The sequence below is a fragment of the Anser cygnoides genome, chromosome 3, assembly GCF_040182565.1.
Source record: "Anser cygnoides isolate HZ-2024a breed goose chromosome 3, Taihu_goose_T2T_genome, whole genome shotgun sequence".
NCBI classification, from domain to species: domain Eukaryota; kingdom Metazoa; phylum Chordata; class Aves; order Anseriformes; family Anatidae; genus Anser; species Anser cygnoides.
In genome coordinates this window covers 61,452,165-61,478,544 of record NC_089875.1, presented here as the reverse complement: position 1 = coordinate 61,478,544, position 26,380 = coordinate 61,452,165, and the positions used below count along the sequence as shown (strand labels likewise).

Genomic DNA, 26,380 nt, shown 5'->3' with positions numbered 1-26,380 from the left:
AGTTAAGTTAGGCATGCAACTGTGTTTGACCCAATAAGGCAAGAGTCTGAATTCCATTTTCATCACTAGGAGTTAGGCAAAACAAGAAGTATTTGTAAAAGTTACAAACACTGTGGGAACAGGGACATAATTTGATTTGAATATAAACATTAAAACTGATCTGTCTCCTCTCCAGAGCACGCCAATAGTCTCCCTAAGCAAAGCTGTTTTCAAGCATTATACAATAGCTGGATACAGATATAAACATGCTAAGAAAAAGACAGCAACAACAACAACGAAAATCACTATGCTAATTGAGAGATGTACATTTCAGGAAATATATTACTAGCTACCCATGTAAAGCAATCATCTCACACCAATGAGATAATGTTCTGGTGCTAAAAAGAACTGTACTCTCTCGGTCTGTAACAATTAACAGATGGAGCAACTCTTCAGGCTTTACGTAACAGTAATTAAACAAATCCTCACAACGGCCACATGATTTCACACACAAGCCAGGGCAGTCTACAAAAAAAAAAAAAAAAAAAAAAAAGCTTTGCTGCTGGATTGGAAAATTCCAGGTCGTGCAGCCCAGACAGCTCCACGAGCCTTGGATCAGCCTGCCTTGTCCTTCAGGATATCCTCCTAACTGCACACTGGGACTGAGGGCAGACAACCCAGAAGCACAGCAGCTGCAGTAGTTGCCTTAATCGGGGAAAAGTTATTTGACTACTTCATCTGTAGGATGGAAAAGAGTTATCCACACACCTTCACACCTTGCTATGCTAGAAGTCTGTCTGAATAAAGAAAATATGGGAAAGTTCATAAAATTTCATATGTAGGGAGAAATCAGCATCCCCACAGAGAGCTGCCTGGTACAAGCAAGTAACATTTCTGGTGTCACTCATGTTCCCAGCCACAAGCACCAGCAGCGCTCTTGTGGGCAAGGGCCCTGAAGCTGGAGGTGGCTATTTGAAATGCAAGAATCACACATTACTACAATCTCCCCACCAGGTAATACATGTGTGTATATACCTGTGCGAACCTACTCACCTAAAGAGGCAAGTAGGAGAATTAGCAAAGCACTTAAGCACTTAAACTGCACCTTAACTGGAGGAGGAAGGAGTCCATTGCAGGCGGAAAATATACATATATAGAGAGAGAACCTTATATCCTCACACGGGTTCACCTCGGGGAAACTCACAGAGCCATGCTGGACACGGAGCCACCACCTCCATACCCCTCACCCGGAGGTCCTGTAGAGCTCTGTTGCCTCCCCACCTACTGCTCCACCTCACTGTAAAATACCTCAAGTCATCTTGGGCCAGAAACACACAGATGATACACAAGCCTTTGTCTCCTATAGACAAAAAATATGTATGGATATCTCCTATTTCATCTAACACTAAGCCAAAATTATCACCTGAAAGAAAAATCAGCTCTTTAAAAGTGAACCCAGACCAGACCCAGGTGGGTGAAGGAATTCATTTAATTCTACATGTTGTGTAATATCCTTTTGCTCTTGCTGAAAACTCCTGTCCCCCCAAACTAATGAAGTGCTTCACAGTTTCTTTTGTTCTTTCAAACAGAATTTGTAAATAGAACTAAAAACTTTAAAAATAAATAAATCAGAGTGAAACATGCGCTTATATAGTTGTTCATTCACCTCCTAGCAATATGAGTGACTGAGGGACTAAAACAATAAAGCAGGGGTTTTGCTGCCACCGTATGGTCATGGATACATGTAGACAGAGTTTTAAAATAGAAATGTTTATGCTTCTTCAGAATACATTGATTCATTAAGCTTATCATTTTTATATGCTTCCTCCAGTTGAGGGTACTTGTACGAAGCCCATGATATGATTAAGTTCCCAGCCTGCCTGGTAGGTCTGCACTGGAGCTGAGCTGAATCCAGAGATTTCATGGTTCACCATGCACATGGGTGTCAGCACTAAGGTACACATTATTTTCAAAAACCCTCTTGAAAACTAAAACTAGCTTTTCAGCCATCTCAGGGCCCACATATCCAGTCAGTGACTCACTCTGGAGTGAAACCTGAAAGAGGAGGCAAGACCCACTGCCACACTAAGACCTTCAGAACAGTCCCTGGCATGGCTTGCACAAAGACAGGACAAAGGCATGGCTGTTATGCCAGCGACTCTTCTCACCATCAGGCACTTACAGAGAGCAAGAAGTAAGCACATACCATAGAGGTAATTTTAAAAACCTTATTGGCATTTTGATTGTTACTAAGAAAAGTGCAAATCTTTGCTTTAGCTTGGCCAAACTCTGGAAAGAAAAAATACATCCTCTCTGGAAAACATGCTTTTGAAAGGTACACTATAAAGAAAAAGTTCTATGAAGAAACATCAAAATAAAAGAGTGGATTAGCATCAAAAGTCTAGATCGTACACTAGACTGACTGAAACCACCTTTACAAGCCATTACTGCCCTGCATATCATAACTCCATAATCCTAAAAATATTATAGACAGTATAACAAAATTGCATGTCCTATGAACCCCAAACCTCTTCCTGTATTTTCTCTTTGAGGTGTAGATGAACAGCAGAGTAATTTGCTACTCCATTCTCCAATGTCTCATTAGTAGTAATTTTCATCATTTCTTTTGTATGTTAGAGGAGCATTTCTTTCCCAACAGCTCTGGAAAAATATTGCAATGCATAGTTATCTCTTCTCAGAATACAGGAGCTTATGAAACCCCATGCAGTATTGTGTGCTGTGAAACTCAGCTCAAAACTTGGAAAACAAATCACAAAAGGCTGCTGTAGAAAATTCAATAGCAATATAGTCATCTCAGCAGGGAAAAACATACATCGTAATTTATTTCTTTTTTATGGAATGTGAACAAGTTTATGTGATACTTAATTTTAAAAAGCTCTGTAAATGAATGGGGAAATTTTCCAGTGGTTTTATGTATTTGTGACAAATATTTCCAACAGCTGGTTCACAGAAGTCACTTCCAGCCCCTACTAATGAAGAATTACGCTGTCCGTTCTAGACAAATCAGTGTTCAGGGATGTGAAAAACATCACCACTGAGACCGAGAACTGACAAAAAGCTGTAATTTCAGAACAGTTAGAGAACAAGTATTAGGATGCTTCAACAATGTAATGTAAAACAGGTTATAATTAAAAAGTTTATTGCCTCTGTACATCATGAGAATATCATGACCCCATGATTTCATACCACTTAATAGATTAAAGGTACTGCCTCAGGCATTCATTGTGCTATAGCATTAATCCTTGTCTGACATCAGTGAAGTGTAAAATGGATTGGTACGTGGAATGTACTATTTATAGTGGAAATGGGCTCATTCTCATTACAATATCAAACTCACAATGTACTTGTCTCTTTGTCCCTCAGTGTAATTCACCAGACACAGGTACAGTTACACATCATTTTTCTTCAGTCTGCCTTAGAGGGAAAGATTTCTGAGACATGGTTACTCTAAAAAAAAATCTTACTTTAAGTTCAGTAAGATAACCAAGCAATCTGTTTTAGGATGGGTTGATTGTGGAGTCCACACCAATCATCTCACCTAACATGAAAGACCATGTTCAACATTACCATTTGGGGTGGTTATTTTCAGCTGTCATTGACGTTTCTTGAACAAATTTCAAGAAAAAGATGGCCACAACAGCAGTCTGGATTCCAGAAAACCATTTAAGGTAACACTAATTACTGTCATGTATTTTACCTTAAAATTCTTCCATTGACATACATCAGTGCTTTATTGTGATGGTTTTGACCTCAGTGAAGAACTCATAGGAATCTTTTGCTCCCTCCCTTCCTATACCTGAGGCTTTCATCCCACCAAACGGCAAGTTCAGATCTCTAACAAGCCAGCAGTTGGTCCACACCAATCCGGATTGTAGCCTTCGTGCCACCCGATGAACGCGGCCTACGTTGCTGGACCACACAGTAGCTGCGAGGCCATATTTCACACCATTGGCTCTTTTAACCACTTCCTCTTCTGTATCAAATGCTACCACACATGTCACAGGACCAAAGATCTCTTCTTGCATGCAACAAGATTCATCCTTGACTTCTGTAATAATAGTGGGCAACATGAAATAGCCTTTCTGGTTGCCAGCTGGGAGATCCAAGGAATCCACTCCCTCTCCGCAGAGGATTCTAGCCCCTTCGGCCTGAGCTTTCTTCACATAGCTCCTTACCTGAGGAAGCAGCAGGAAAACATCATTCCCAAAGAATACAATATTCTCAGAGTCCACCTCTCCAGTCTGGACAAATCAACAGGAGTCCAGGAATATATCCAATGGCATCACACTGCCATTACTTCCTTTCTAATGACAGAGGGTTATTCCCCAGTTTTTGTTGTTATGTTCCTATATAAACCTAGCAGGCACCACTGTCAGCCCTTCTCAGTAAGTATTCTCAAAAAGGTAGGACCCATGGTGAAAATACAAGTGGTCCTAGAACATCCCTCCCTTTTTCCAGGAGCTTGGGCAATTGTGCCGTGGTTCACTCATTTACTTTGAGTGATCTGTAATATTTTTTGACTTCACTATCCGGCTTATTAAATGTTTACACGCCAATAGAATGATGAAACCATGATGAAGTCTACAGAAAATTTCATCAATAAAGTTATTTCCATGACTGTTGTTATCATATGGTATACATTGGTTATGCTATTGATCATCTTCTGGTCCAAAATCATTTTCTCATTTATCTCCCTATAGAAAACCACAGAGATACCGCTGCACTTCTTTCTCTTTTTCTTCTCTTAAGCACCTTTGTAGGTTAGACTCGGAAGTCCTCTGTGGTACCACAGACGGAGGACCTCAAGCAGTGGGCGTTCCTACCACTCTACTTCACAATAGGCTGGTGAACATCCCGAGGCCTCAGGAAGAGGTTTGGCTTTCTCTCTCAGTCTGCGGTTTTCTGGAAGCTTCTTGTTTATACTGATCGTGTCAGATAGTTTGGGGACATGAGCATCTGCTGTCCTGAACTCTGTCTGAGACCACAAAAAATCATTTCATGTAAGCCACTGAAGCAGACAGCATTTAACTGTGCACTCTCAGCTCTCTACACCCATGCAATTCCAAATTCCTGCTGGCATTCCTAGGCAACTGCGCTTGTAGCCACCAGAATGTGCAGAGTGATATAAAAATAAGACTTTTACCTCAGCCATTAACTGATGAGGCAAATAAGTGATCTCAGCAAATGCACTATTAAAATACATGAAAATGTTGCTGAGCTGTAACATTGGTCAGTATAAATTCATGACTTAGACATACCCATTTTGACTTCTTTCACTTCAAATGGGAAAATTTGTTATTTTAAATTATTTTCCCCATGCAGTTGATTTTTCCAGAGTAATCACGTTATCCCAGGCCACAGGCAACAGAAACTTTACCAAACAAATACCTCATATTGGCTTTGAATCCTAATCCCTTGCATCTAATCTTGGAGAGGACATGGCATACACCTCTAAAAGCACCTTCTGTAATCCACTAAAAAATTAAACAAGATCGGGTGAACTCCATGTAACATCACCTTTTCTAGATGCTCTTTACTTATTAGTGCTCCCATGTCGACTGTAGGATCTGAGGGGCTCCCAACTTTCCACTTCTTGGCCTCTGCTACAAACCTCTTCACAAACTCATTGTATATACCCCTCTGAACAAAGATCCTGGAGGTGCAGAGACAGATCTCACCCTATCAAAACAAGCAAACAAAATCAGTTCATATTACACTGTATAACTCACAAGTTTTAGAAGTTACTTCCCAGAATAAGACTTGGGTCCCTGCAGCCTCAGTAGTGCAAACTACAATCACCAACACTGCAAAGCAGGATTTTTCCAAGATCAAAAAGGAAGAGGAAAAAAAAAAAAAAAAAAAAAAGACAGTACAGTAATAACAGGATTGTTCAGTCACTTACTAACCCAAGCAGATCTGATTTTTTCATTGATTACATGCCATCTTCCCCAACATTTTTCATAGAAAATGTGATTTCCATTTCTGAATGATCTTTCTCTTCCTTCCCTGAAAATGCCTTCCTGATGCCAGGCTATTTTTTTCTGAATGCTAGCCCTGATGTGATTTCATGGCTTTGGTGATCTCTCCTGAGGATGGTGAAGAAGAAACAGGAACACTGGTAGAATCTGAGGGGAGTCTCCTAATTAAATTCCAACAGAAGTTTTCCACTTAACTTGCAGGAAGGAATTTAAAGCAACTGCTTCCTGGGAGGATAAACAATATATCTATTTTGAGAGGTGTAAGGCCACTTTGTTACCTCTTATGCAGAGCCCTAGGAAGAGCACTTTTTATTTTGTTTCCCTGTTTCTGGAATAATGAAAATATTTTCATATTTTTCCACTTGGGGTTTGCTCATAACACAGAATCTGGAAAAAGCCCTTGACAATTTAGGATTTGGATTCAAAGGTATGCACATGTGTGCACACTCTCAGACACATGTAGACCTCCTGCTGCAAATGCAGAGTACAGAGGTGAGAGGCACCTGGTTGGCAAAGCTGGACCGCAGGGTTGTGGGGATGCATTGGCTCAAGTTGGCATCATCGAAGACGATTGCGGGGTTTTTGCCTCCCAGCTCCAGAGAAAGCTTTTTGCAGTGTGGGGCGCTCTTCTCCGTGATCCGCTGGGCTGTGAGCGTGCTTCCCGTGAAGGAGATGAGGGGGACATCGGGATGGCAGACGAGGGCTTCTCCCGCCTTGGCGCCCGTTCCAAACACCACGTTCACTACCCCGTGGGGCATCCCTCGTGAGAAGAGAGGCACAAAGTGATCACACCCTTTCCCTTGCTCTGTAGGTTTCTGTTGTCTATGTTTTGTTCTTGGAGTTCAAAAATTACTAAAGAAAAAAGATGACCCTCAACTTAGGCAGCAGCTGACATGCGTGGTCATGGGTTAAACAATAAAAGCCATTCTACTCGTCAGCTTGCCTGACATCCATCATCAGTGACCCAATTTTCAGTTATTCTGTAATAGGGAAGAAGCAGTTTTCCTCCCAGTTTTTTTCTTAAAAGCACACCAAATGCAACCATGAGAATCACCAAGTGCTGATTCTCATCATCTTCCACTCTTGTGGTTCCTCTGCTGGCATCATGGACATAGGAAATTCTCAAGGGGAGAGCAGGAGTGGAGAGGGAGACATGGGAAGACTTCTTCATGAGAAGATAGTGGAAAAAAATAGGGAAATAGCTGGGGTGGAGAGATGAAGTAGTATGATCACAGGGAGAGCTTTTCACTCTCCAGTGCAATAATCAGTTACAGTAAAACATCTTTCCCAAATTTTTTAAGCACTCTGATTTCTGCAACAGAAATGGTGCAGCGAGTCCACACAATTCATCCAGCCTAACACATTAAGGGATTTACCTGCTTTCTCCAAGAGTTTGCACATCATCCAAGCTGTAACAGATGTCATCTCGCTTGGTTTGGCAACTACAGTATTTCCACACGCAATGGCAGGAGCTATTTTCCAGGTCAACAAATACAGTGGCAAATTCCAAGGGCTGATTAAACCAGCTACAAGAAAAAAAAAAAAAAAAGGCAGGAGTTCAGTCTAATGGGATACAAAACTTGATCCTGTAACCTCAAGCAGTTATAAAACAGTTCAGACTTATGAAGGGAATCTAGCTATGGCTTGCATTTCCAGACAATTGCACAATAAAGCCTCACAGGCAGATAATTTTAAAAGATCTGTGCAAATGATCCTAAAGGTGATCAACCAGACTCTGAGTTTTGCTGCTTATTTGGGACAGAATCATATTCACAACTGCTTTTCAGGGTTTTCTAGGAACATTAAGGCAAAGCCATAAAAGCTATTTACATCAACTGGTCCGTGGTAACATTTTGTGTTAGCCTAGATCACTCTTGCTTTATGCTACTCTTTGGAGACTTTTTCTTTTTCTTTTTCTTTTTTTTTTTTTTCTTTTTAAACACAGCACATATTTTCCTAATAAATTTTGGCCTAGCTTATGAATGCCAAAGTTTATCAATGTGCTAACCGCTGTTTCAACAAATTGCTGAATTACCAGATTTTTTTTTCAGTAACTGCCTTTGGGAATACTTCTACTTTACATATTAATAGAAAATGGAAGGAAAAAAAAATCTGTAATTGTTAGGTGTGACTGCTCATAAAAGCCACAGGATTCCTCACTGTTTGACTGAGTAGATGTAGGAATGGGGCTTAAGAAGGAGTGAATTTTATGAGCAATTTCACCAGAAGGACTTTTGTTCTCCATTGCTCATGTAAACTTTATAAAGGGTCCCCTAGCTTAGCCGCTTTTTTTTTTTTTTTGAGCAATTTAAACGTGAATTTGGAACATTTATACCTAATTATTTAAAATTAATAATGGAGTCCTCGCCACTCCATCGCTCGTAAAGTGGGCCCAGGCACTTTGTGAAGCAAGAGCATCATCTAGTGGCCCAGCAGAGCAGCTCCCCGGCTCGAAGCCCACCCGTGCTCCGACTGAGATGTGACGTTGTGAGCTGCTGCTGCTTTATTTCAATGGCAAAGTATCATAACTGAATTTACATGGAGCGGCTCAGGATTTAGCAGCCTAGTCACGTTTAGCATGCAGCCAGGAAACAATAAATGCTATCTTTGGGAAAAAAGTCCCGGTTGTCTGAGACAGGCACTGCCCAGTTTTGGGGGTTTCAGGAGCACCGCACCAACTCCCACGGGCTCCCGTGAGGTGTAATGCACGCAGCCCAGGCTTGCCATCTCGGTGCACTCTGTGGTGTGATGGAGGATAGAAGAGGCAAAGAACCGGAGGTTGTACACGGCCCGAGGGATGTCCACCGTTCTAGCAAACGTAACAGTTTTTCCTGAAACAAAACCAAGAACATTGCTGTGTTATCACGAGCAGAAAATAGCTACTCTAAACACCACTGAGCTTTAAACTGTGCTCTGAAAACTGTGGTTTGCATGTTCTGGGGGGAAATGCCTTTTGTCCTGCACCCAAGCAATCCCCGACACAGCATAATCATCATCAATAAGAGCTCCCCTGGAATGCGTAACAGCTCAAGTCAACGCTTTGCAAGTCAGAGAAGCAAACCTTCAAATGCCACAGGAACCCAAAATCAGGAACTTCTACAAAATTCATGCACATCTACACCAGTTTGTACCAACAGCTCACATATACTAAAAATCTGGACCATGTCCTCTATTTCAGTACTCATCAACACACTGTATTTGAGATCAACAGATCATATTTTTACCCTGATCCTTTGACTCTGCTTGGGCAAATTCTTCCAAGTCATGTTCAATCAGGTCTGCCAATTTGTTCATGATCCGAGATCTTTCCAATGGACTTTTTGAGGACCAAACTGGGAAGGCATCTTTGGCAGCTCTGACAGCAGCTTCCACCTAAAAAAAAGCAAAAGAGCAGTGGTGAATATTAATCAAAGGCCTTAGAGAGCATATCAATCAATCAGACCTGCTCATATTTGAGAGGTTAATAATACAAACCACATTGCTGGGAACACTGCATCTCTTCAGAGTTGTGACAATTGATAGCTTCTCCATTTCCATTTTCTCAAGACATTATCCCATAACTCAAAAAATGCTATTGACAGTTTCTTTTCTTGATACAGCATTTCACTCTAACTCAGGCTTTTCTCTAAACTTGTTGGCAACCCTCCAGGACTGGAGGAAGTGTCAGGCCAGTCACCTGGCACCAGCAAGCGCCACTGGTCCAACGCATGCAGAATCTGGTTTCTCATGGGGGAAGGTACAAGAGTTTCCTGGAGCAAATGCAGCCTCAGTTTGAATATCCACAGTTTGGCCTTGCAACACAGGACATGAGCAATAAAAGTAAGGGGTTGTGGAAGGAAAAGACTGCGTGCCCTGCTAAACTCTGATTTCCTCTCCCTTTTCCCCAGTTGGTTCAAGCAAGGACTGAGAACATGCCTATGGAAGAGCCACTCAGAGAAAAAAATTATTCTTACCTGATCACAGCTGGAAACTCAATAGTGTCCCCACATTAGAAAGGAGCACTATTTATTATTACATTTTTAAACTCTTCTGTTTTAGTTATTTCTCTCATTAAATACCTAGTGAAGTCTACAGATGTGAAGAAAAAAAAATAATAATCACTATATGCATGTATGTTGATGCTAGACATAAGCTAGCTAAGACTACCAAAAAGGACCAGTGACTTACTGTGTGAGGTCAAAACTGTGATTTGCAGTACTGGAAATGTGAAATGTCTTCTTCCCTTCTCTCTTCCCATTACCCATTCTAAATTTGCTCCCCCAGCTGACTTAACACATTTATAACTGACATGTATTTCTGTCTGCTTATCCTCTGAAATTTGGGAAGAGTACAGAAGGTTCACTGACTCAGCCTTAAGCACGGGGAGCAAGAGCTTTGTGCACAAAGTTAGTTTGCTGTTAGCTTGCTGTCGCCTAGGAGCAGTTCGCTGCTGCTGAGGTGTTTTGGCTGGCAGCAGGCCTGAGCTTCACGTCCCACTGCCCTTCTGTGATGCTGCTCTGCAGCACGGCTGGAGGAGGCACAGCACAAACACATTCACAATAGGTCTCCCTCCAACCCTGATGGAGCAGCAGTACTAAACACCAGCCAGCCAGGCTGGCAGCAAACTCGTGTGGCTTTTTTGCTGTTGTTTTTTAAATCAGTTGAAAGCAGAAATGCTGAGGCACTAACGAGCCTACTCCTTTTCTTACCCCTGCCATCAGAGTTGTTCCAAACAGCGTTCATCAATATGGTGATACGCACTTGATAAAAAAAAAAAAAAAAAAAAAAACACAAAAAAACACACACAAAAACAAACAAACAAACAAACAAAACAAACAAAAAAAACCACTGTATTTATATTTAAATATAAAACAATAGTGGCTGTTTTGCTGGTGTTTTTCCTGAGATGTACATAGTTTCTGCATGGTCCTTCAGCCTGACTTTTCTGAATACTGGCAGGATACCAGCACTTTTCTAAAGCAAAACAGGCTTCAAACCATTAAAATTCAACAGAAAGCTCTCTCCCCCATCAATCTTTTTCTCTGGGCACTTAAAGTAGTTACCTGGGTCTATTGATTTATAAGTGGGTCCATCCGGATGCTGTTTACCAGTCTCCCAGATTGCTAAAATGGCTACCAACAGCCTTCCATATTTTAATTAAATGCACTATTTCATATTTTTTGATTATATATCACTTAATTGCTTCTACTGCCTAACATATGCATCAAGGTGGGCTTTTTGCCAAAGCTTAGTTGATTTCCCATAATTTTTGCTCAAAAATTTCTTCAGCTTTGTGTAACCTAACCAAGTACTTAACCAGGAGGATGTCGATGTAATATAAATTAGATGATTCTGGCCTCTGCTGATGTTGTCACAGCATTGGACATGAACAGGAGAAAATATAGTCTTCCTCAAAATAAGAGACAGTGTTTGAGGGACAGGATGTTCGTGGTCTGGAGGCCAGACTGGGAGATAAACCAGCTCAGACAAGGTCATTCAGATCATTGGCTAAGCCCACAAACCCAGACTCTACCCTTTCGATTGTAGTTCAACCACCAAGCTTCTGGAGTACAGCCAAAGCAGGCCTGGGAAAGGGGAACTGCAGCTTCTGGAGTGAGTCAGGTGTGGAAGGCAGGCTACCCTGAAAAGGTTCATCCTCTGTGAAACGATACCACCTTCACTAATTAACTTGTTCTTCCACCCTCCTGTCATTAGGTGCCATTGTGGTGCTGCTTCTCATCTGTCCTCTCCTCTGCTGTCTTTTCCACCTGGTGCTGCAATGCTCCAAGAGAGGGCTGATGTGAAAGGAAGACTATCTGCATTTTTAACCCTCCAGCAAGTTTAAAAGGAAGAAGTCACATTTTCATGGACAGCAGAAGATAAAATTAGCTAAGGAAGGAATGAAGTGACAATAGACTAGTCTAAAAAAGCAACAGAGAAAAAAAAAAAGAAAAAAAGTCTCATACAGAAGTAGTAAGAGGGAGCACAGATTAAGCAGTTACCTAGTTTGACTAGCAAAAAGAAGTGAAGAAAGTCAAGCCATAACGAAGACACGCATAAGAATTCAGCTATGAACTTGTGTCTGAAACACTTCCTTCTGCTTTCCTCTCCTGCACAAGAAAGGGGCAGAAAGAACACACTTTAAAGCTATCATAAAAGGTTCACATCAAAATACCCAAAGCCGCCCTGGGGAGGACATTATGCATGCTTTCCCTATGGGAAGATGCATAGGAGCAAGATTCTTTAAAGAGAGATTTTTTTTTTTTTAGACATTTTTCCTAGGCCTAATTAGCAATCATCACCCTGTCTTTTGGAGATAAAGGGCATCTGTTCAGCCTGCATCGTGGTTTTGGCAGAAACCAGCTAACCTGGCCCCTGCAGCTGACCTGGTGTTGAATACCATGGCCAGCAATGGGTTTCCCCTCTGTCTCCATTCTCTGTCCTAACTTTCCACTAAAACCAACCAGAAAATCTCCAACAAGATATTGAGCCTTGCGAGAGAAACACAAATTCTTCATTGAACCTGGACTTAGATGCTTATTTTGAAATCTCTAGGTATCCTCTAAGCAGTCTGTGATTGCACTTTCTCCTCCAGCACATTCCACTAGTCACCAGCGGAAGCCAGCTCTGCAAAGCCCGATCTTTTTATATAGCTGTCTAACAGCAGGAGTAAAGCACTTGCTGACTTTACAGGACCCAAACACTATGCACAATCCCCAAGCTGAAAGAGAAACACCATTGTTCTTCACATATATTTGAACTACAGCTCCAGCATGGCCAGTAGCCTAGTTTTGTTAAGTTGCTCTGGCATTCTCACATCTCTCTTGTTTTTATGATTCTGCAAACAGGAAGATTTGCACCTGCACATCAAAGAGAAGTCTTTTCAGGCATAGTTAAAGGTTAGAGTGAACTTACACAGATGTATTCTAGCAAACCCAACCTGTTACACTTTAACCCTTGGTCATCAGCATCTAGCAAATATTTACTCAATTGAAATTACAGTGCAAAGGTTTCTGCTGAAAGAAGCAAGATGTCAACAGGGCTGAAATGCAAGTGGAAGGAACAGTACACACAGTAGCAGTTTGTTTTTTAAAAAAATAAATGTTTTGAAAATGAAAATGCAGTACACTACTAGTGACTGTTTTCCAAGCCTTCGAGCCTTTTGTATTATGTTATCTTTTCCGGTTGTTTCTCTCCATCTCAAACCTGAAGCAATATGGTAGACACTTCTAGGTCCCTTATAAAGCAGCAGCAATGACACTGCGGCTCTCCCGATGAACGTTATGTTACCCTTCTACACTAGAATACATTCAAGGTACCCAGAGACATTCATCCCACCAGAGAGCACAGGTCTAGGAAGCATTATGTTGATGCAGAGGACAGACTGCTTCATAAGGAAATGTACACTCGCTGCAGCTTTTTTTTTTTTTTTATGACACCTCAGGGGAAGAGCCAGAATGTCAAAATCCTTTTAAATGACAACTGCAAACGATCAAGACACAAATGTAGAACCCTGTATACAGTGCCTCTAAGTTTGTTTACATTGGCTTAGGTTCTAGCCTGTAATTTTTTAATAGCAAAATGAAAAAAAAAAAAAAAGTATTTGCTGCCACAGCAATAAATTACACTGTTACAACACAATCAAGAACTTACTCATTTAAACCTTAAAGTCTTCAGCATTTATTTTTTTGATCTCTCACCTTCCAACTTCTCCCACTCACGATACGCATTTAACATTTCTACCTCTCTGTGCCCTTGGATAGTACTCACCTCTTCCTTGCCACTGTCTGGCACCCTGCAATAGACATCTCCCGTGGATGGATTATAGGAGTCTATGTAGGAGGAACAAGGAACAAATTTGCCAGCTATAAAGTTTTCCAGCACTAAGAGAGCCTTTGAGTGAGCCATTGTTAGCTGCTTGCTTCATCAGCGATTTTTTCCTAAGAGGTGTCAATTTAGATTTGTAGTTCTGTAAGTATTTGCACAGCAAGTTTGAACTCCTCCCCTCTCTCTCCGTCTTCCCTGCATTGCTCGTTCATAAGTCAGATGAAACTCCGGCAACAACAGAAACAAAGAGTGAACGGGGGAAAATTACTATTTCTGTGACTTCCCCCACCCCAGGAGCTGAAGCAGGGAGGCAGGATCAGATTAAGATCTATGAAGAGAGCTCCTTTCTCTTACGGGAAAAAAGCACTGAAGAAGGGGAGAAAAAAAATTGCTCACAGGAAAATTTCTCCGTTTTTCAAGCTAGTCTGCAGAAAGTCCTTCTGCAACAGCTATACAAAATAATTCAAGATTCAAATACTTAGCCAGGGACCTACTCCTTCCCATCAGTAAACACAGAGAAAAGACAGTTGTACTAGCTTGTCTGCAGCTCACGTTTACTGCTTTATCATCAGTGCTTGTGCTTGTAACCTCCAAAACAATTGCTCTGCTAAGATAACATTTTAAACATAAGAAACTCAATATTTTCCTCAAACTAAGCAATACAAGCGAGTGCCACTTCAATTAAAAACTGTTGAGATGCACAATCCTGCCTGGTACACTTTGTGGCACGTTGTCAGAAACCCACTCTAAAAAAGAACAAGACACCTGCTTTCATATTTTGTCTTTCCTAGCTATTCCAGTGGAAAGTATCTTACTATAGAAAAGCCTTTTATATAAAATTAAATTTTGCTTCAACTTCCCAAGAACCTCAACTTCCCAGTAACAGCTGTCTAAAACATATTTTTCTCCAAGAAAGAACACTTAGACTATCAAATGGCTCTAATATTGCATGCCATCTCTTTGCACTCCACACTTACTCAAACTGCTACACCCATATTGAAGAGCAGAATGCCTATTTCTTCAACGAAGAAAGGCTCAGAGAGCTGGAGATGTTCAGCCTGGAGAAGGGAAGGCTCTTGGATGACCTTACTGCAGCTTTTCAATACTTAATGGGGGCTTATAAAAAAGATGGAGAGCAACTTTTTGCTTGGGCAGACAATGACAACTCAAGCCATTCTGTGATCACCAGGAGATTGTGGACATCTCAATCAGCAGCCTAGAAAGTTTTTGAAACCTAGACCACAGCCAAGCCATAAAATTTCTCTTGGATCAACACAAATCTTGATTGAATAAAGGTGATATGGCTCTGTTGCCCAACAACAGATCTTTTATTCATCAACCAATTGGAGCCTCTGGGGAAGGGTTCAATCCAGTGTCGAAAGGTAGCGCCGTCATGTTGAAACTGGATTAGGTAATATCTCTGGCTCTCCCAAGCTACACAGGGGGAAAGCATGTCCTAGCTTTTCTGCAGTCACAGAATACAGAGTACCAAAATTTATGGCAACTATGTGTGAGAAGGGTTATCAGAGGTTCATTCCATATCACACTTCCTTGTCTACAAGCAGCAAGGAACTTACCAAAGTCTTAAAACTGAAGACATATTCTTCTGCTTGCAACACCTCAGAAGGCCCCCAACATAAAATCAACCTTAACATTTTCTAGGACTGAACACAAGTTCAAATGGAACAAGTTCAAAACAGGAGCTTGTCAGTATGCACTTCTGGAATCTTACAAGTGCACTGAAACATTCATGATTGGCATGTTGAAACTGCTACATATTTAAATGCAATTTCTGGACTATGAGAAGATGTACTAAATAGTGATATATCATAAACTTCAGTTTTGGCAATAACAGCTTTCACGTATTCATAGGATGTGGCATTATTCATTTCCACATAATGTATCTCTAATACTTCTACAAACATGCATGCAGCAAGGAGTAAAATTTATATATGTGGTCAAGTATAACAAATACCTGCTGAACTGGGGCTAAAGCGTGCAATTACAAAACAGGCTACCTTTCACTTGTGTGGAAAGAGTAGGTATGAACCAGCACAAATGCATGACTTTGAACAAAATAACAATCATAGGTTTCTTGTGTTTACTATGCAGAACACAGCTTTACAAGCTTCAGTTAAACCAAGTGACTGATGCATTCAGCTGAGTACTCTAGTTCTTTCCCCCACGCTGTGATCAAACCAGAGTTCTCTCCGTGCTGCACCTGTGTACATTTCCTGGAGTTCCTGAGGACCTCTCACAAAAAAAACAACCACATGCCTTCCAAACTGTGGTAAAGGGGAGTTGTCCTGAGTTTATTCTGGAGATGGCAGAACCCTATAGAACTCTCGTCAGTTGGGTGGCTTCACCTGCCCCCTGCCTGAAAAGCGGGAAGGAGTTACAGGCTTCAGTAACCAAAACAATCTGGCTTCAGCATATATCTCAAGATTAAACTCCCAGCTTTTGTTCAAAAGAGTACTACATCTGGGTGAAAAGGATGTATACGCACAGTAGCTGCACTAAGAAGCAGCAGGAGAAAAGCTGAAATTATTTCCAGAGAAAGACAAGCCACTTGCCAGTTTTGCATTTTAGTCTGCAAGTTTATACTGAAATTTATGAATTATGGAAAGCAAAGAAAGATTTAAAAGGATTTAGAAGTGCTTAAATAAGAAAAAAATCAGAGTCAAAATTATGCTCTAAGTTATTTTATTAATTTTACATTTTAAAAAATAAAATTAGCCAATGTTGGCACAGCTTCCACTACACAGCAAAAAAAACTTTTTTTTTTTTTTAAATAAGTTTTGGGACAGGAAAAACAATCCTGTGACAACACTACATGCCAGTCTCTTGGAACCAGAGTAGATAGTTCTTTTTTCCCTGAATACGCATTCAATTCAAACCTCAAAATATATTAGACCAATAAAGTTACTTTACTGAATTAATGTGCAGCAAAAAAAGCAAATCAAAGAAAATATGTAAACAATTTATGTCTGGAAGTAAGAAGTTTGTTTCGTGATGATTCACTTCTTTTTTTCTCTAATTCAACTTTCTAAGATTTTTCCATCAAGCTCTTTAAGGGGTAAATTCCACATGGAGTAATACATGGACTCTTGTGATCACTAAGTGCAACATTAGCAACTTCTTGTCAGTTGGCATCTTGTTCTGTAGTGGGAGAGACTGATGAAGGGCTCCCCAGAAGTCTAATACAAAGTAACTTTCGTCACCATCTTCTATCCCCAAATTAATTGCACTTGTTCCTTCAGCTGAAGTAACTGGATTCTTAAACAGATGTTTGGTTATCTGATTGCATTTTGGTTGGATTATGGAAGTTCTGGCACCACTGTCATTCTTTAATCTAAAAATAAAAGCAAATGGAAGAAAAACTGGTGAAAAATGAAGTACTAATTGTAAAATGATCACCTCTTTTTAAAGTGGTACTGTTAAACATGGGAAAAATAATTCCTTTTGCTCTGAAATTCTCTGGAACAAGTTTACAAGGACTAAAATAGTAACACCTAAACAACAGTTTAGTCCCCAGTTCCACAAATATTTAGATCTATGATGTCTGATATCACCCCACTCACTTCAAATTACATTTAGTTTAAAAAAAAAAAGAGAGAGAGGGAAGGAGGGAGAGAGAGAGAGGGAGGGAAGGGGAGAGAAGTGCAAGATCAAAGCCCTCATTCTGGATCCTACTTAAAACCAGATACCATTAAAGCACCATAAAGCACAGAGCCTCTGGTAGACCAGAGAGAAGCCTGAAATTTTCAAGCTCTAATTGCACATTTTAAGATTAAGAGACTTAGCTTTAAGTCACAGTACCAGAACTTGGTTAATGTAACTAAATTTCTCTCCCTCTGGTCTAGAATTAGAATTTAAATTCTAATTAAAAGATCATAGCGATATTTTTTTCCACACGACAGATAAAGGGACATTTTTATTTTTTGCTCCTAATACAAGGTAAAGCATTTTTATTTAGCCCCACAGCTTCCTCCCACTTACACATGATTGGATAAAGACTAATGTATACTAAAACTGTGAAGAGCTATTTTTAACTAGTGAGAGAGGAAAAAACATACAAGATTCAAAAGTTAGAAACAGATAAATTTTTGCTTCTTAATAAATTGAACAGAACTGTGGCAAGTTTTCATTATACCTTTCTGAAGCATGGCCTCTTTTTCAGCAAAATAAATTCACTTTTTAAAAGCTAAAGGGTATAAAAATAAACTTTGTCGTAATCATAAAAAATAAATGCTAAATGAAGTCAACACTATTCCTTTAGAGTATAGAAATTCCACTATAACAACGACATACCTCTGTGATAACTCCTGCAGCAATAGTAGAACCACTGTAGCGTAACATAAACCTCCCAAGCTCTTTAAAATCTTTATACAACTCTAGAGCAACGGGCCTTTGAGTCTGTAGTTCTATTAAAGCATTCTGGCCTTTAGTCAGGAACCTGAAAGTAAATAAGCACAAAACTATTAGAAATATATGTATGTATAAATGAAAACAAGAACAGTGAGTAAATGGAAAAAAATAAACTCGTAAAGCCAAAAGTATAATGATCAAGCTTAATTTCAAGTGTAAACCAAGGCACCAGACTGAAAACTCATTCACCTGGAGCACACCTTTTAAAAAAGCATCTGATTTTAATTTAAAAGCTTCCAGAGAAGGGCATCCACCACAACATTTAGAAAATTATTTAGGATGTAATTATCCCATTAGCACCTGGTTTTTACATGCAGGAGAAATCAGTCTTGTTTTAAACCCCAATCCTAACACTGAAGATCCAACTCATTATTCTGTGGAAGTCATGACTTTTCTTCTCATCACCCTTCAGTAACAGTCTGAGCCATGCAATTTCTGGAAAATTATTATTCTGATAATGCTGCATATATCAAATAACACCTCTGTCCAAATACAGCTTTAAATAACAAGAGCGACGTTCCCATAGTTTAACTTGTATGGGAAGATTCTTTGTTTTTCTCTGACTGACTGTGTATTAGAAGTTACTTTAGACAGTAACCCATCTCCAGAATTGCACCAAGGTTCCCACACTGTTTAGGAAGAAAAGAGATAATGCACGTCATTCTACTTCTCAGGTGCTCAGCACTCATTAAGTGGGAATACAGTTTTTCGCTTTGAAAAGCACTCTGAAATCTAAACGTGAACCAACTATAACAATGAAAGCATATTTTTATGTCCTTATAAACATATTATTGCTTCTTAATAGAACCTTCTTGCTACCAATATTTTAACTAAAAATCAGCCTATTTCTTGTGTAATCATTAACTATTTAAAACACTTACTTAGGCTTTTTCTTTGTCACTTCACCAGTGCTTTTGTGCAGGACACTCAATAATCTTCTAATAGTAGCAGGTTCACTTACGGTCTGATAGTGTAAAAGCACCTAAAAATATTTTTTCAATTATTAAATATTATAAAATAATCAGAAATCCTAGGTGTTAATACTTGAAAATATCAAGTTTCTTTAAGAGTGATCTTTAAAACAAAATCTTATAAAAATCCTCTCACAGGAGGAGTTACTGTATTCAGGAACTGATTCAATTTATTAAACCTTGTGTTCTCTGCCAATATGACAAAAAGGTCATATACTAGTTCATCATAACTACATTTTTCATTCTTCAGTGTTTTTTTTGTGTCTTGTCATTGCAGTTCTGTAGCATGAACTGATTCCCCACCCCCTTACCCCCAAGGTATCTTATAATCAAGTGCATCATTATAGTCCTATAGGGTAGGTGCTTTCAAAAGAAGAGTCTAGCCTGATTCTATGGTGGAACAACGTGTTCCCCGAAATGTTTAGCTAGGTATCAGAAGTCAGTAAGAATGTGCATGAGCAACCCCAAAACACCTTACATCCTCTTCAAATTGCAGAAAAATCAGTTTCTGCTGGAGGGAGGGAAGCACATATGGACAATAAATGACTCTTTGTATTAGGGGGTGTGGGAAAGAATGTGGAGAGGAAAAGCCCTGAGCAACCTGTAATGAAAGTAAGAATTTTCAAAGAGACTTACAGGGAATCCTTTAGTGATTGGAACCTCAATATTAAAAATGAGAATCCGAGCTCTGAATCGAGTGCAAACTTTAATGGGCTCCTTGGGATCACAAAATACACAGCCAACACTACAAGAAATGAGAACAAAACTTGACATATATATCTTGATTTTAAAATATTAATTGCTTCACTGGAAGGAAAGCAAACAAAGCAAAGACACAAACACTTTAACAGTAGCTTGAAAAAAAAATAATCAGGAACACCTTATTAAAAACTGTAACCTAATTAATTTCTATACAATGGCTATGCTGTTTTGTGGGCATGCATGAAGAGGTCTGTCTAGTTCAATGAACAATTACATCCATTGCTAATCAGTTTCTAAAAATGTCACCATTTCCTGTGTGTAGGTACTTTGAAGAATTAGACTTTCATTCAGAGACTAATTGTTCCAGATCATCAGCATGAAATACTGCCGGGTGCCCAAAACTGCAGTGCTGCTGCCTGTAATTTAACTATTTTGTGGATAAATGAACATCATGATCAGGACTCTCAAAACTTAAGCTCTCCCAGCAGCACTCACTTCCAAAGAGCTTTACTTCTAATAAACTGAGTCACAAGAAGGCTGATGCCTTCGAGCACAAGAAGGCTCGTTAAGGTAGACTAGACAGCTTTTTAAGAGCAGTAAATTTTAACCATCTAAAATGAAAGAAAAATTAATCCCACGCAGATAGTGAGCTGCATGATTAAACCTACATATCAGATGTAATCTATTTTCATCAAAATCAAGAGGACTTAAAACTTGTAGCTCTTCTTGACAAATCTATTACATCTCCAGAAGAAAAATGACATCAAAGAAGTCAATCAAGCCTTCATTCAATAAGTAGATTTTTTTTCCTCCATTTACCAACGAGAATCACACACCATTGTGAAATAGAAAAAAAAAAAAAAGAGAGCACAAATTTGCAAACTATCAAGACAAGGTGTTTTCCAAACAGTAGCTTGGAAGTTTCATGTTTGAAGTCCAACAGGAACGTAAAAAACCTGTACAAATTATGGTTCCAATTATCTAGCCTGAATAACAATTGTCACTTACCTAAAAGTTCAAGGCTTAGCACAAAACCTACAGACTGGAATAGACACAAAATGATTTGCTATGTCTCATTAAATATGTCAGAGGGAAAAAAAAGTTCAACCAAAAGAAAAAGCAGCCGAATGTGTTGAACAAAGTTTAGCACCACCTTTGCTTCTGCAGTTTTGCCTATTGGTATGCAATGACAATTGTTTGGATGTATTTTTTAGAATGATTTATGATTTTATAAGCTCTTCAAAAATCTTTTCTTTCATTTAGTAATACGGATTTATTTAATTCAGCACTTCAGATATCCAAGGAGACGTCTTAAGGAAAAACGCTCTGAAGGTTGCCAGTGTCAGCACGACATACGACAGCTAACAGTATTCTTCTGAGGTTGCCGTTGTACATATAGCAGATGTTTCCAACGTTTGTACATGCAAGCCAGGTGATATGTATCACTTCGGTTTTAAATATCCTGGTAGCCACATCATTCTTCAAGTAAACCGCTGATTGTTAAGTGTAATAGTTATAAAGCTTTTCATTAAAAACAAACCGTTACTTAGACTGAAACTCCGTTTTGCTCACTTGATTTTGATGATATCCATGCCGGTCAAAGTGAGACTAACGTGATCTCCTGCTGCAGCCCAATCAACTGGTTCATCATGCAGTGTGATTCCTGGAAATGAGTAAGAACAGAACCTCACAGTGAAGTACCTAGGTTCTTGGCTACAAACAAACAGCTCTGTTTGGGCCATTTGTGCTTCATCAACCATTACTCATCAATTTTCAGTATGAATGGGTTGAGAGTAAAAGCTTTTTAACTGAGAACACTGAGGAAGCATTTTTTCTTCCTTGGTGAGGACTCGCTATTCTCTCACCCCACCCTGCACAATAACATGGCTTTATTTAAGCCAGAAGAGGGGACCTGGCACTTGTCACACAGCGCAGATGACGCAGTCCTGAAAATGCCGTAGTACTAATATCTCCGTGTCTGCCCCACCCTTCCTTTGAGGCACATGCACACCCTAGACCGCATCTTTCATATACTTTAATGGTACTATGTCAACTTTCATTTACCTTAAGTGGGTTTGCTGACTCTTTCATAAAAAAGCGTAACAGATGCCTTTCGTTCACAACATCGCATCTATTAGAAAGCATCATTAAAAGTCATTTTATTCTGACTTCTATGTATTTTAAACACTTTAAAAGATACCCTGGCTGGTAGGTGAAGATAAAACTAATTGTTCCCGATTAAAAATTCTGAGGTTTTTGGTAGACACCAAGATTGATATTTCTCAGCAAAAAACACTTCATAATTACTGCATACATTTTATAGGATCTAGTTCTATTTCACTACAGACTGTATTTATTTATTTGCAAATGTTTCCAAAACCACTTGTCAAAGCCATGCCAGAAAGCATCATTCAACTACAAGCATGTTAAGTACTGCTTTTTAAACAGCGTTGATAATTATTTCACATATATGCGTCATTCTCACAGAATGATAAATGAAGTTCAGTTTCTTGAAAATGAAAAACTGAGATTCTAATGTGCACACTACATTAATATATTACAATAAATTAAATTCTCTCTTCTTTACAATAAATATAGATAATACATGCTTAATGAACTAACACTCCTTACCTTCACCCATGTTTCAGCCATATGAGAGAGCGGAACGCAAGAAAACCATAGACTTGTACCATTGGGGATTCTCAGACCAACTACGATCCCGCCCCCCCCAAATTTTTCCATGCCACTTCCCCCATTCCCAAAACTGATGGGTGAATATAGCAGTGCAACACCTATTCTCATACACACCACTGTAACGTTCCTGTGCATTGCAAACAACACGCGTACAACAGTATAAACAGGCACACTGAAGAGCTGCTCAGATTAACACTGAGCAAGCTGGTTCTGGAACAGAGCAGAAGAGTGACAACAGCACACTGCTGAATTCAGGCAAATAGTTACCTATTCATTTATTTTAAGGGCTTCATTTTATATTCATTGATCCATGTAGGAAAATCGTAATTTTTTATCCTTCTGTTTGCATATGGAGCAAAAACAGCTTTGCAGCACGAAGACAGAAAGCTAAAACAGGTGAATACTCAGTATCTTGACTTAGCTATTTCTCTTTTCAGAAATCAAATGTATTAAAATTTAAATCCAATTTCGTTCTCTTTTGTTGTTGCTCAGGACAATTATATCCTGTAAGTTTGTATATTAATGGAAGGATTAGTGACAAACTTCATAGAACAAACAGCATAAAATTAATTCTCATGCTTTTCCAGATCTAATTCATAAGATTCATTTCTAAAGGTTGTTCAGTATCTTCACACTTCCTAGCAGCAGTAACACTGCACAGCAAAGCTGAATATTAATGATTCCTGTACTGCATTTATTTATTTATTACAGATATTGCTGGAATTCAGAAGTTTTTAAAGTTTTCTCATAAAACAATGTCAAAATTATAAGGCCATAACATCTGGAATATCTGTTATGGCAAAATAAGGTAAAAAAACATGCAAGATTTTGCATACTCTTCATAGACATATTTATACAGACACAGTCACATCTAAAGAAATTCGTTTTATGCTTTCACATTTTATGTTTGACAGTTAGTATCAGTTTGACAGTCTGTTACCATTTCAGTAACTGCTTCTAGCCCAGTATTGACCTGAAAGTAAACACGCTTCTGAAGACTGTACCTTTTGCAGTGCAAGTTTCATTAGGAGGCATTGCCAGAAGTCGTTCTCCAACTTGAATATAGCCTGCTTCTATTTTTCCAGTCACACAAAATCCTGATCCTTGGTCTGCAATAAACACAGTAATAATTTGAAACAACTTCATAAGGTCAATTTCCCATCACAAGCTAGCCCTTGAGAAATGCATAGATAAGTTTTTAATATAACAAAGGTTTTTTTTCCACTGTAAAGAGTTCAGTACTTGCAAGTTAGCCAGCTGTGCATCATAGTGAAAATGAAACATTAAATTCAAAACCTCTAGATCTTATGTTTTTGAGAACTAAGGGAGAAATATCCTTCGTTAAACAGATGTAGGAACATGAAGAAATATTTTTTAGTTTTTCAATATTAGATTAAGCCCCTTAATTTCTACGGATTTTGTTTAATTCAGGATTTCCTCACTATAAGTCCAGATTTAAAAAAAATACACCATAGTCATAAAAATTCTCATGCATACAGGTGCAACTTCCTATGTCATTTATTCTTTAACTGAGTCAGAATCCTACATGCTCTATCTGCATGTTTCTTTTACTCCTAGAAAATCAAAAAAAAAAAAGATCCTGTCCTATCCTGTCCTATTTAACAGTAGTTGTATCTGTGGATGACTTATGCACTTCTAAGTAAAAGATCTGCGATTTGTTTTTCTTCTCGAATGTCCACATACGTTACCAATATGTTCATTGATCAGCAATTAATCAGTTATTTTTAAAAGGTGTGCTACACATCCACATTTATACATATACACCTTAAGAAATTCCCCATCCATGTAGCATGTTTGTGGGTGTGTTTAAAACGAATCCTCTGCAGTGATTCTGCAGACATTTTCAGTATCAATGCCAAAAGCAAATATATCTTTTGTCAAATATTAGAAGTCAGTGATAAGCAAGCGTCTTAGTTTTTTACTGTCCTATTAATCTTGAGTGTCATACCACCAGCTCTTTCTTTTCCATTTATCGCTATTATTGATTAACATTTCCGTCTATCTAGCTGTAAAAATATTACCAGTATGCCTGTGAGCTAATCTTCCTCTATTCATTCCAGCAAACAAGATGAATGTAGTCAATTTACAAATGACATAGGATGTCAAAAGAACAGAAAACCGAAGAAGTAGATAAAGAAAGAATCCACAGATCATGGTACATGTGCCACCTCCATACAGTACACAGAAGAACCTGAAGCTGGCTCTACAAGCATATGCAGGCAACCAGAATCATGAACTGGTTCCTGGTTCCCAACCATCCCCAAGCACAATCAAGAACCAATTCCTCTGTCACACTACCACCAGCTCTGGCTTGGTAAATCAACGTGTTACTTGAAGCCTTGCCCTCGCACATGCTGATTGCTTCTTGCAGAGTGCCAACTTCCTTCACCTCCCCAAGAGATCAATGCAAGTAAAAAATACATAATGGCTGACAGAGTCAGGGCCTAAAAAAGGCCTGATTTCTACACACCATGGTATTTGGTTGCTGCCAGGACATATATATTGTCCGGGATACTTGGCAATGCTTTCTAAAGTCATGTCAAGTCACATCGTAGACAGCAGTATATAATGAGCTAAGTGGGGATTCAAGGCAAATGAATTTACAGATACTTCTTGGGTCAGGAGATAATTTGCCTGGAGAGAATATTAGGAGAGCTATGGAGGACGGCAGCCAAAACCAGGCCGAGGTAGATGAATTCTGCCCGTGATAACCTTAATTAAAAAAAAAAATATAAAATTTTCCAAACTACAAAGCAAACTCAGCACTCTTGCTTTTTACACACTTCTATGGACCACTTCTCCTGACTATGAACACACACTGGAATAGAGCTGAGAACAACTGTTGCTTCATATAGTGGTACCTGTAGCTACTTCCTCTGGTAGCATCCAAGTTAATTAAGTTTTGAGATCACAACCTAAGAAAAAAAAAAAGTACCTAAAAGGCCACATTTAGTGATGACCCCTTTATCTGTAAATTGAGTTTCTTTCCCAAGCCAATATTTGTTTGCTTACTTTAGCAAAAAAAAAAAAAAAAAGATTTTTCCAGAGAGCAGATTTAATCAAAATTGCTCATTTTGTGAAACTTAACTCAACACAAAAATGATTATTGCAACATAAGAGTTGTGATATTATTTTGAAAGATCTCAATCAACAATCCCAACACAGTTTCCCACAGCTCACAAATACAGTGACAGCTTTAATGACAAAAATAGTGTAACACAATAAGGTAAATTCTCATGTAATGTTTCAGTATTTACCATTATGGGTTCAGTATGCTAAGGAAGCTATCCCAAGGCATGCATAACATGTAGTATTTTCTCAAAGACCCCAATCAGAACATCACGGAAATGATTTTTCCAATTACAATCAGTATTTTGATCTGGTTTGTTTGTACTTCCCCTATAAACACCCTATACATAAAGTCAAATTTCTTTAAAAATACTGATTTCAATAATATTATTTGATTAAATGTATTTACAACATTTCATATCATGCCTGTCTGCCATTTGGTTTGCAACATTTCTCAAGGTACCGGCAGAAAGTTTCTAACAAGATCGGTGCATTTAACTTGGAAAATATCAAGTCTACTATGAAAAACCCTAATTGGTCAAGGCATTCTATTTTCTCCGGACAACGGACATAAAAATAGGTTATACTTAGTTACTGGTTGTCCATATTTATATCAGTGCTAGAGAATAGCTAACAGCCTTCCATTTTTTCCTTGGCTGGGTATAAAGTCTTATTAAACAGCTACAAAAATGAACCTAAAAGGAACAACCT

General features: G+C 38.9%; 2 protein-coding genes across 2 annotated transcripts in view; both read right to left on the bottom strand.

The window, feature by feature from the left end:
• Nucleotides 1–2,797: 2,797 nt before the first annotated feature.
• On the bottom strand, nt 2,798–16,339 carry ALDH8A1 (aldehyde dehydrogenase 8 family member A1). The gene is made up of 7 exons (XM_013175364.3): nt 13,728–16,339; nt 9,203–9,350; nt 8,654–8,809; nt 7,355–7,504; nt 6,482–6,738; nt 5,518–5,679; nt 2,798–4,175 (listed from the first exon to the last, which is right to left on the bottom strand). Exons 1-7 carry the CDS (start codon nt 13,863–13,865, stop codon nt 3,723–3,725), a joined length of 1,464 nt encoding a protein of 487 aa, XP_013030818.1. The 5' UTR covers nt 13,866–16,339; the 3' UTR covers nt 2,798–3,722.
• Nucleotides 16,340–16,470: 131 nt separating this feature from the next.
• LOC106032420 (HBS1-like protein) overlaps nt 16,471–26,380 on the bottom strand; it is a 60,069-nt gene continuing 50,159 nt past the window's right edge. The window contains exons 13-18 of the mRNA XM_048075650.2: nt 23,584–23,688; nt 21,458–21,548; nt 19,820–19,928; nt 19,094–19,194; nt 18,096–18,240; nt 16,471–17,136 (exon numbers count right to left, since the gene is read on the bottom strand). Of these exons, the coding sequence (XP_047931607.1) occupies nt 17,125–17,136; nt 18,096–18,240; nt 19,094–19,194; nt 19,820–19,928; nt 21,458–21,548; nt 23,584–23,688 (563 nt within the window). The 3' untranslated portion in view covers nt 16,471–17,124. The remainder of the gene's footprint in view (nt 17,137–18,095; nt 18,241–19,093; nt 19,195–19,819; nt 19,929–21,457; nt 21,549–23,583; nt 23,689–26,380) is intronic.

What these genes read in the sequence shown, in the direction of transcription:
- ALDH8A1 (XM_013175364.3), bottom strand. Translation starts at nt 13,865, where the DNA reads ATGGCTCACTCAAAGGCTCTCTTAGTGCTGGAAAACTTTATAGCTGGC. An exon ending in AGCAGAGTCAAAGGATCAGG is followed by an intron (nt 8,810 to 9,202) that starts GTAAAAATATGA and finishes GTTTTGTTTCAG; the next exon opens with GAAAAACTGTTACGTTTGCT. An exon ending in ACGGGAGCCCGTGGGAGTTG is followed by an intron (nt 7,505 to 8,653) that starts GTGCGGTGCTCC and finishes TTTTTCTTGTAG; the next exon opens with CTGGTTTAATCAGCCCTTGG.